The sequence below is a fragment of the Arachis hypogaea genome, chromosome 13 (genome assembly GCF_003086295.3).
Source record: "Arachis hypogaea cultivar Tifrunner chromosome 13, arahy.Tifrunner.gnm2.J5K5, whole genome shotgun sequence".
In the NCBI taxonomy this organism is placed as follows: domain Eukaryota; kingdom Viridiplantae; phylum Streptophyta; class Magnoliopsida; order Fabales; family Fabaceae; genus Arachis; species Arachis hypogaea.
The window spans coordinates 4,343,390-4,355,395 of record NC_092048.1 but is presented as its reverse complement, the minus strand read 5'-3'; the positions used below and the strand labels follow the sequence as shown (position 1 = coordinate 4,355,395).

Genomic DNA, 12,006 nt, shown 5'->3' with positions numbered 1-12,006 from the left:
TATACATTTACGTAAAGGGAAAGTATGAGGAGCCAATGGAATATTTATACAATGTATACAATGGAGGTTTAGAGAGTATTAGAGATATAATCATTAGTGTTACCTTTTTCTATCAGCTGAAGCTTTTGGGATGAGTGGTATCATGATATGGTATTAGAACTCTAGATCCGAAAGGTCAAGAGTTTGATCCTTGGTGAACTCGAAAATTAATTTAAGTTTTTGGGAAGATGTTTATTATCCCTAGTACTCAAATGGTTATTCTAAATAGTATAGAAGATGTTCATTTTATAACTCATATAACCCATTATCTTCCTAGCGGGACTCTTATTTTCAGCCCTTAATAATGGCTAAATTAAATACAATCAATATTGTTAGAATCTGAGGTTGACTTTCAACTAAACTAGTAATAATGTAGTCAGAGACTTGCAAAATTAAGAAGAATATTAAAAGATTATTAAAATTTATTATTTATTATTATTAATTATAATGAACAAAAACAACTGTACAGTTGGACCATATACGTGCATGACCTTCTAAGTTCAAATTGTCTATAGTATGTAGTTGTAAAAAGTAAGTTATAAAGTCAAATAATGATCCACACCCACACCAATTTAATTAAGCTCGATTAGATTTACGACGGTGTTGTTGTCACACAAATCGTCCATTTTCAATGAAAGATGCTAAGATGCTTTCACAGTATTATTGCAGGATTAAGCGTCTGAGATATGGTAAAGTGACAACTGATAAAACAATATAAAAAAGTATTATCTATATATTAAAAATTAGTTATTAAATTAATTATAATATATTTATATATTTATATATAATTTTAATTTTTATTTTATATTTTAACATATTATATTTTAATCATTAAATTAAAGTAGGAGAGTTTATAAATAATAAAAGTTGTAAATCGAAAGTTGATTAAAATATTATTTTATTATTATATTAAACTACTGCTTTTATTGCTATTGTTACCACATATGGTGCATACATATAGTGACGGAATTCCAGTCACTAAAGTTTAGGAAAACTTTGTTTTCTAATTTTTCTGCCGCTATTTTGACTGGATCTGTCATTAATTATATGTTGAAAAAAATAATCTGTTGCATCAAATCATCGGTAATACAAAAAAAGCGGCTACTCACATGATGATGGGTGTTTTGTCTTTAGGCAAAGATAGTACTTTTAGAATAAATGATCATTTGTATCTATAAAAGATGAAAACGCTGATATATGTACCCACACTAAATCGAAACTAAATTTGTACCCACGCAAGATGTCTTTCGTGTGACAAAAGTACTCTGTTTTTGGAGGATTGGAGTGCCACATAAGGTATCTTTGTCACATAGAGGACATTTTACGTGGGTACAAGTTTAATTTCGATCTAATGTAGATACATATGTCAGTGTTTTCATCTTTTATGAATACAAATGGCCATTTATTCTTAAACCTATGTAATACTGCCGTGTGTTAGGATCACATCAATATTGTGGGACCCATTAAAAATAATGAATGTACTTAGAATAACATGATAATTAACTTAGTTCTAATAAACCAAGTAGATGAACCCAATGGTTCATTCCGAACTGAGTAAACCGAGTTTGTATTTTGATATTTTTTATTTAAATTAAAATTTTAAATAAAAGTAAAATAAAAATAAAACCTTATTACCCATCGATAAAACTCAATCTTCCAGTGTAAGCTAGAGAAAACAGTTTCTTGTGTCTACATGGGGAGTGACCATTCATACCACCTTGCTGGTGTGGCAGTTTGAAGTACTTGTCCGAAGATGACGAAGACAAAGTACATTGTGATTATTATATACAATGTTGATATAGTAAAAAAAAGTTCAAGTTTTCTAAAGAGTTGTGAGTAATTGTAGGTATCTGGAGATAGGGGTGCATATGGGGCCGGGTGAAGCCGGGTTCGTCGTGATCCGAACTCGACCGTAAATAATGACTGGGTCTATTTATAAGACCCTTACCCGACCCTAGATCCGATGAAATTGTGTTACTTTCGGGCCACACTTAAGCCGGGTCTAGACCAGGTGAAACCCGGGTCTTGATCAACTTTATCACGACATCACCAAAAATTAAATTCTACTTCTTTTGAACCTCTAAATTTTGAAAAATAATTATTCCATAACATTGCAACATTCACATAATAATAATTTAGAATCTAATAATAATAATTTAAAGTTTCATAATAATAATTATATCAATTACACATTAAACATTCAAAGTTCAAAAGACAATTAAAACAAAGTTAACAACCAACACAAGATTAACATAATAATAATAATAATTTATAGTGTTATACCAACTAATAACAATAAAATATTAAGTAGTAAACAACTACACGGATCTAACGGGTCGGGACCGGGTGACCCGAGACTTGACCCGAACCCGATTTAATAAATAATCGGGATCATCTATTGAAACCTCGGGTCTGACCGGATCATAACGAAACCGGACCAAATTAGTCCCAAAATCATCGGGGCCGGTCCGGATCTTTGGGCCGGACCGAATCTTGTGCACCCCTATATGGAGATCGAATAGTGATATCGTTTCAGCAGTTCTGGTAAGTTTTTGCCCATAACTCTAATTTATTTCAAGCTCAAAATAAGAATAGATATAGGATATACATTGGTAGTGGAAATACTAGATGCATTATTTTATTTATGCATTAAACCAAATATTTATTTTCGAAATTTGTGGTAGGCTATTTTTTAATAAATTTCATTATTTAACCCTATCCGATTATGTGTGTGCCTTTGTTAATAATTTTCTAAAAGCTAGTCTTTTAAATAATCAGTAATAATTTTGTTAAAAAATATATCCAAAATAATCTTATTTAAAGAATTATTTGTGAAAATAATATTTCTTAAACGACGAAATTTTTGAGGTAGTTGTCTTAATGAGTAATAGATGAAACTTAAATTTTATGTTGATGATATAAGAGAAACCAAGAGTTTTAGTTTAGTTTTAAGAGTCCCTCCCTATAAAAAAGATGAAAAAGATGCTGAGGTGACTATCAAAAAATTTAAGATGGAATTTTTAATTAATTATCTAGTCCAACTGAAAAATCTAAAATTCTCCAACCCTAATCCCCCTTCCTCCCCCCTCTAAACCCTATTTTTCCTTTTCCAGCACACTTTCTTACTCTCTCAATCTGAAAATCTTTCTGAACCCTCATCCAGCAAAAGATCTCTCTTCCTCATCACACTCTCTCACTCTTTCAATCATGAATTGCCCCATAAGATGATACTGGCGGACACAGAAGATCTGACGACGAGATGACGACCGTGTAGTGTCGGTGACATTGACTCTGTCAGATTGAGAATGTTAAACTATGTTTTGAGGGAGAGTGAGTTCAGAGTGTGAAACAGTGCGTTGGAAAAGATGGATTAGAGTTCAAAGGAAAAAGGGAATGGAATTAGGGTTCAGAAGGGAGGATTTTGGATTAGAGAAGGGGGATTAGGGTTGGGGAGGGGGGAGAGTGCATTCAGGAAGGGGACGGGGGGAGTGCGTTGGGGAGGGGGAAGGGGAAGTGCGTTGCAGGGGAAGGATTAGGGTTGGAGAGGATTTTTGCCATGTCATCAAAACGTAGTGGCTATGTCAGCATTGTGCTTGTCGGAAATTTGTTCCGGCGAGCTTGAAGACACGCTTGTCAAATTTTAAAATTTTTTAGAGGCCATTTTGACAATAACAAAAGTCAGGTATCATTTTGTCAGTGTCGGAATCTTTCAAATACCGATTTGATATTTACCTCTTTTATGTAAAGGGATTTTTATTTATTAAGATCTAAAAATTGATATTAAAATTAAGGTTCAATTACTCTGTTGATCCTTATATTTTATTAAATTTTTTAATTAAGTCTCTATAATTTTTTCTTTCAATTGGGTTCTTATAGTGCTTTTAATTTTATAATTAGCTCATTCTTAGTGTAAAAAATGTTTGAATTATCTGAATATTTCTTCATAATCTGAAAGTATTCATAATTAAAAACCTAACTAGATCTTTGCCACATGTATTTTGGAATAAATATTCTATTAATTTTAACATTTTTTTATATGAAAAAGAACCTAATTACAAAATTAAAGGTAGTTTAGAAACTTAATTGAAAAGAAAAAAAGGTACATAGACCTAATTAAAAATTGGGTAAAACTATAAGGACTAACAAAATAATTAAACCTAAAATTAGTATTTAAATTATTGAGAATTAATATTATGAAGACAAAAATAAGAGAGATTTATATGGAACTAATTTGATTAATTTTTTAAATTTTAGGTATGAAAATAATTTATTGTGTTATTTCAACAACTATTTTGACTCTAAATAAATTTATAACGTGTCAAATAACAAGTAGTACACGTGGTATGCCATATATTCCTGACATGACACATCAACCAATTATCTTATAACACGTAATATTAACCTATCATGTCATCATCTAATTTTTTACCAGAATTTAATGTAAAATTTAATTTATCTAATATAATAATGATTTAATAATTAAAATTTATTAATAATAATTTTCTATCTAAAACATTTTTACAAACTAATTTAGTGTATTAATATAAATTTATTGATTCGGGCATAATAAATTAATAAAATAAATAATTAATTACATAACGAGGTATTTTTATGGACCATTGTAATCTGGGTTTTTTTTGTTAAGACCATTGTAATTTGTGTATTAGAACATTAGACTACTGTTTTTTATTTTTTGGACAAGCATCACTATTAAAAAGCCCACTTCATTATTTAATTCTTTTCTCATTTTTCAAACCAGCGAACCAGGTCTATGTTCAACCGATTTTTTGTTCTTTGAACCAGACCAACCAGTATATTAATAAAAAAAAACGATGGGACCACATGTTTATCTTAATTAATGATACACTAACTACGAAACACGTGTGATCATCCTAACACTGCCAACTCAGAATATTTACATGAAGACAAAACACCCATCATCATGTGAGTAGCCACCTACAAGAAATTCTAGTAATGTTTCCATCATTGTGTTTACGATGGTTGGATAGCTTATCAAGACTGACTTTTTTTCAAAGATAACTTTCTAAAACCCAAAGCACCTATGATAAATCAATCTAAAAAATAATCTTCAAGCAATAATAACTATATTTAGTAAATAATTTTAAAATTAAAAAAATTATATAATAGACAAAAATATAAAAACAAAATTAAATACTTATAAATATAGAAGGTTATATTAAATTTTTAAATTTTGATAAATACAGTTTAACTTTAAAAAAAATTCCTCAAACATTTAAATAATATTTGTATCTTTCAAAATTGAAGTTACAAACACAAACTTTAATCTATTTAATTTACCAAATATAAAGCGAGTTATTTATTTAAAAAAAAAAACAATTTTTTAAAAAAATTATTAAACCAAGTCCTAATCTAAAATATTTAATAAATTTATTAATGTTAGAGTATTTAGACCGAGTTAACATATAGTTTATTATTTTTTAGGTAATCTACTTCTAATAATCCCAAAAAGTAGTAGTTGAATCTATCAAGGTCTTTTAATAAAAATTATTATTAAGACGCTTGATCAGATGCTCAATTTCTGTAGGATTTAAACCTGTAACAACAATGTTATCAACATATATTAAGACGGATATAATAGAATTTGAAGTTTAATTTTCTTGATAAATAAAGCAACATCAACAGCAGTGTTATAGAATCCGAATTGTTTGAGGGTGTTAGCTAAGATTGTATACCAAGCTCTTGGTACGTGTTTCAACTGCATTGTAATATTTTATATTGTTAGTACATCAAGATTAAACTCATATTACTCTAATATCAACAACAATAATAATAAAGTATTGTCCTATTAAGTGGGGTCGGCTATATGGATCAAACGACGTTATTGAGCGCTATTGAACTCTATCATGTATCATGTTTACAGAAAGATCATTTACATGTAAATCTCGTTTGACCACCTCATGAATGGTCATCCCAGGTCTTCCTTTGTCTTTCATCCTTTTTCCATCTTCTATCTCATCCACCCTCCTGATTGGGTGCTCTGTCGATCTTCTTCTCATATATCCAAATCACTTGAGACGCGATTCTACCATTTTTTCCATAATAGGTGTTGTTAAAAAGGAGAGAGGGAGCAATAGAAAAAATATTTATCAATATTCAAATTGTCTAAAATGATACAATATAGAAGGGTATTTATAGGTGCTAAGAGAATCGAAATAATAAACACGTAATATCTTATAATAAATATTCATATATGCTAAATAATACTAATTGATCCTAATTATATTCTAATAGGTGTTACTTCAACTCACTCTCTTATATATCTGTTATATGTTCGTTTCTTATTCTATCCAGTAGAAAAAATAAAGAAATAAACATTTTAACTATATCCAACTTAGGTAAACAGTAATCTGAAGAAGTGTTTCAACCCCATTAGTAATGTATTGATCAATTGATGGAGGAAGTAGTGTCTGAATCTTTGCATACCCTTTTGCATTTGAATATTTTCCTGTCCCTCCAACAACAGCAAGATATGATTCTTGTGCTGCTGTTCTGTGCACACCAAAGAAACTAACACCATCTTCTTCTTCTTCTTGATCATCTTTTTCATTGTGAAATATGGCTGTGAATGCCATTGTTCTGCTACTTCCATCCAATGAAGTAGCCACATGAAAGCCCTGTGCTTTTCCAATAACCTCTGACCCCAACTCAACCCCTTTTGTAATCTCATCATCAATCACTGTTATTCTTCCAAACAAGAGATTCTCTCCTAATGGAAGTTGATTTGGTTTCACATAAGGAACATTCTTATTATTGTTGTTCTTGTCAATAATCACCTTGTTTTTTCCAGTGTCTTTTACCATCACTGTTGTTGGTGAAGCATAAACAATGCTAGAACTATCATCAACAATTGGTATGCTACCCTTCATTGGTATGATCCTGTTATTTGGTTTTGAGAATGGAATCTTAGTGGTTTGTGTGTTGGTGATGGCACCAGCAACAATTCTCTCAGAAGGGGTTGATCCACCTAAGATATCATGCATGAAGAAAGTTATTGAATCCATTTTTGCATAGCTTAAGAGGAAGAAGAGGTGGAATAGGTTAAGGAGTGCAAGATTCTTGGCCATTTTTCTTTATATGTTAGTAGCTAGTGAGGTTTAGTATTTGTATGATACACTAAGTTTATAAGGGGAGATTGAGATTTTTATAAATGAGTGGGTTAGATAGATAGTTAGTTATAGTTACAAGATTTGGAGTGGTTGCATTAACCTAATCAACTCTCACAAGTGGGGTGGCTAATGTTATAGCTGAAGTCTATATATCTCTTATGTGGTGAATACTTATAATTTCCAATTTCACCAAATTTATATGTATATCTTTGAATTCATATATCTAAGTACAAATGAGCATGTGAATACTTGGTACTCACTACTCAGAAGAGTATATAATGATGGTATTTTATATGCATCATTCTAGTATAAGTGTATAACTATGTTTTTTTTTTAATACAAGCATATTTATTTATGGGAAATCAATATTGATCCCAATTTTTCACACATAATAATAATAATATTTGGATTCAAACAAACATTACACAGGTATTGTAATGGAATTGGACTTTGTTTTGCATAAATTAACATCTATTAATAGGACATTGAATAATTTCAACTAAGCCACAATAACACATTACCGTTATCTAGAAAGCACACAAGTTCTGGCTCAATTTTTTTTTTTTGGTCTTGGGGCTCAACTTAATGAGTCTTGGCCTTTTTTATTGCATTGACAATGACAATGTGACTATAAGTTTTAGTTTTTTCGGAAATTATTCCAACCTTCTTCAATTCGCCATCAATGTCCAAATTATGTGTAATAAATACAACTCTTTCAAACCAACTTGAGTTAGTCGAGTGGTCAGCTCTCTCGTCCACTTAAGCAAGTGTCGGGAGTTCGAACCCCGCCTTGTGCATGCAGCAACTCATTGGCCAGCAATAGACCCTTAAATGAAGCTCCTATCGGGTTGGGGGATACCGTTTGGGTAAACAAAACAAAAAAAAATTCAGCCCTTTCAAAATATTTAGACTTGTTGTAGACTTGGCCAATAAGGGTTTAACTCACCTTTCAATGTCGGTGTCATCAAACTTTTGTCAAAATGATGCTTCCCCACTTTCTTAGCACAAGATTCTGGCCAAGGAGTTGAGAAATTTGTAGGCCAACGACCGTGTATTGTGAAATAGTTTGGGATGTTTGCGTTCATTCCAGATGCAGAGACACGAGTAAAGGTTGTTGGCCAAACAAGGGCAAGTTTAAGAAATTCATAAGAGGCATTAGTGAGATGAATTGAGGAAGCAAGTAGGATAACGTGAAAAACAATGAAAAGTGAGTTGATATTGGAAGTTTAGAAAGTTTAGAGGGTTTTGGAGGGAAGGGAGTGAGTTGGAGAAAGCGATGGTTGTTCTCCTCCCTCCCTCCCTCCCTCTTATAAATCAGAAATGAGAATTGAATAGCCAAACAGTATATTTCATTGTACATCAATGATATATATTAAAGAAGAAATGACGTAATGGCAACATGCATAAAGGAGAAAAGCTATTACTAGCAGTATGGGTCACTGAGTAAATTGAATTGGAAATCAAAACATGACATGTTTCAAAAACAAACTAAACTGCAATTCATAGTTTTGGAACCGAACCGGTTATCTAATCAGTCAGAACTCACCAGATCGGGGACCAACTTCTGGTCGTGCCAAGGAAGCTGATGACGAAACTCGAAACAAGAAGTCAAAAACCACAACCAGCTGAGGAGAGAGGCGAGAAGACGAGAGAGAGAGAGAGAGCGCTCGGGGTGGTGTCGTTTTGGAAGGTGAGGTGAGAGTGATAGTCTAAGGGTCAGTTTGACTAAACTTTTTAAAAAATTTATTTTGAAAAAGTAACTTAAAATATAAGGACTTTTATTAACAACAACTTTTAAATAAGTTATTTTGTGTTTGGAAAATTATTATAGAAGTTCTTGTTTTAAAGTTGTGCATTAAATAGAAGTGATAAAATAGTTTTTGAAAATAGGAGAAGTCACATTTTTTAACTTTTTTAAAAACTCTTAAATAACTTTTTAAAAAGTTAAAAGTTTATCTAAAAAATTATACCAAACACTATTAATATAACTTTTTATAAGTCAAAAGCTAAATAAAAGTAACTTTTGGAGTTTCCAAACGAAACCTAAGTTTATAACTATGTTTCATTTACTATAGTGACTATGGTGTTTTAAAAAGTATGGGTAAAATTAAAGTAACGTTTTTTGTTGTTAAACAACGCTTTTTAAAAAGTATTACTAAAAAAAATATTATCAAAATAAAAAAAATGTGACTTTAATTTTAACACTTATATAATTATCGAAATCACCTAACATAGTTATACTAAAAGTCTAAAATCCAACCTTTTATAAACTGGGTAAAACTTGGCTTGCCTTCAAGTTATTTTATTTTTTATTTTTTATGATAAACCTTCAAGTTATTTAAATTGCTCATCAGATCCAACTATCAATTTTTTTTTTTCAGGATCCAACTATCACTTGAGGCTGTGAAAATTCAGTTTTCAAGAGTAGGCTAGGTTTTTGTCCTGAAGGTTTCAATAATTAACATGGGCTGTAACAAAAAGTTTGGTTCAGTTACTTAGCTTTTACCGTCTATTTGGTACATCTTTGTATTTTTCGAATGTAACTTATTAAATTTGATTTTTGAAAAATAATCTTTTAAAACTTGTAGAACTTATATTTAGTAAATTAAATTAAAAATAATTTTTTAATAAACACAAATAATAATATTTTATTTAATAAAATACTTTTTAAAATTAAAAATATAATACATATAATTATAAAGATAAATAATTTAGATATTATTAATACACAAAATTATATTAAACTTTTAATTTAAAAAAAGGTGTTTTCAAAAATGTAAATACTATAAACAAAAATATATTATCTTTTTAATTTTCTAAACACAAAACGAGAACACAAATAAACACCTCTCCTAAAAATTTTAACAAAAACTAAGCCTTAATTTTAAAATAAGTGGACCTCTTATATTTAGCATGCTTTGGCTTTTTGTTTGTGACTAATTATTAAGGTTGAGGGCTTCAAGGATATGTTGATGATATCAATGGGTCATGGACTTAGAATCCGTTTGAGTTTTTTACTTATGAAAAAGTTACACTAATATTGGTATAATGTTTTAAATATATTTTTAATTTTTTTAAAAAATATTTTAAAACTTTTAAATAAGTAAAAAAAAATTATTTTTTTCATTCTCAAAAACTACTTTATCATTTTTATTTATTAAAACAACTTTAAAACAAGTATTTTTATGATAAAAATTCAAATACAAAATAATTTATTTATAAACTATTTTTAATATAAATTCTTATATTTTTATCTATTTTTTAAAAGAACTTAATTAAATTATTTATCCAAATTGACCATAAATTGCTATTACCAGGGAGGGACATAAAATTCTATCAAATACCAATTTAAAAAGAGTTTAATTTTGATACAGTATAAAATATTTTATATACATAATCGTTTAATTATATCTGTTTTTTATAATCATTCACGCAGTCAATATATATTTTTACTAATATAACATTACATAATTAAATGCACATATAAAACAGTTTTATACTAATAGTAAATCAAAATTTTTTTTTTTTTAAATTATGTGACAAATATAATTGCAATACTAAAGCTTAACCTTTTAACCACTTTAATGATTTCTATAATGTGATTTTTGACTTAATTATCATCGTAACAATCTCAGGCTTGAAAACATGTTAGCAGCTGATGATATGATCGCATGGAATTTTAATTTATAGATTATGTCCGAATGTCTCATAAAGTAGGAGAACCCAACAAAAAAACTTTTACTAAATCACATGCATGCATGTATGCCGCATGTATAGATATGCGAATCCAGCCTTGTGCATGCAGCAACCCATTGGCCAACGGCAAATTCTTAAATGGAGCTCAGTACTAATAAAATTGTGAAAGAATAGGAAAATAAAAGAATTGTGAAAGAAAAAGATGAAGAAATTTTATTGATTGTTGATTGAATGAATTGTAAACTATGAAAGTAAAATTAACTATATATAGAGTATTGGCCTATGAAAGATAAAAGTAGATAAAGATAAGATATAGAGATAAAGATAAGATATAGAGATAAAGATAAAGATAACTATAAGATAAGATAAAGACTAAATTATCATTTAATTTGTGTATTCTGTTGGGCTGAATTTGTGGGCCGTGAGACGTCTTTATTGTTGTCATGGGCTAAGGTGGAAGAGTGGTTTAATAAGTACCGCGACGGATTAGTCCTTAACCTGCCGGGTTGAGGGATACCGTGGGAAACCAAAATTCTTTTGTTTCCTTTTTTCTGGGGTACTGAATTATATTTTTCTTGTTTGGTTGCATATAATAATAAACACAAATTGAACCGTTTCCTTGGGATCGTGCTTCTTCGCCTTTTGTATTTTCTGCTTGGCCGAAAGGTTACTTTTCATTCAATTGCCCCCATTTTATTATCATTATTAGTATATTACTAATAATATTAATATTATTATTAAGATTAAGAGATTCAATTTGTATTCATTCCAATTATGCTAAACAATTAAATTCTAGACAAATTCTATCTTTTGGACATAGGAGCTAAGCTAGAGTAATCCTAAGAAACTGGATTCTTACTAGTGTATGTAATTTCTTTGATTATAAGTGTCCAAATTTAGTGCTGGACATTTATGGGTAAATCTCATTAATAATCATAATATAGATTCCTATTTTATATTAGAATTAAGTTAACTTAATTCAATTTCAAAAATTAAATGATAAAATAAGAGGTGTTCAAATAGTTATATCTAATCAATATCTTTAAGTTCTTGCAAAATCCATATATAGTGGATGGTGCGGCGATCCAATATAAAAATTTTCCCGCTAAAATTTCATTTAATA

At 29.6% G+C, this 12,006-nt stretch overlaps 1 protein-coding gene and 1 long non-coding RNA gene across 2 annotated transcripts; both read right to left on the bottom strand.

Annotated features, from left to right (window-relative positions):
- Nucleotides 1–6,250: 6,250 nt before the first annotated feature.
- LOC112736586 (dirigent protein 24) lies at nucleotides 6,251–7,159 on the bottom strand. The gene has a single exon (XM_025786101.2). The coding sequence runs from the start codon at nucleotides 7,143–7,145 to the stop codon at nucleotides 6,402–6,404; it is 744 nt and encodes a 247-aa protein (XP_025641886.1). The 5' UTR covers nucleotides 7,146–7,159; the 3' UTR covers nucleotides 6,251–6,401.
- Nucleotides 7,160–7,555: 396 nt separating this feature from the next.
- Nucleotides 7,556–8,758, bottom strand: LOC140178097 (uncharacterized). The gene is made up of 2 exons (XR_011870333.1): nucleotides 8,134–8,758; nucleotides 7,556–8,027 (listed from the first exon to the last, which is right to left on the bottom strand). It is a non-coding gene; the product is annotated as an uncharacterized lncRNA (long non-coding RNA).
- Nucleotides 8,759–12,006: the final 3,248 nt, after the last annotated feature.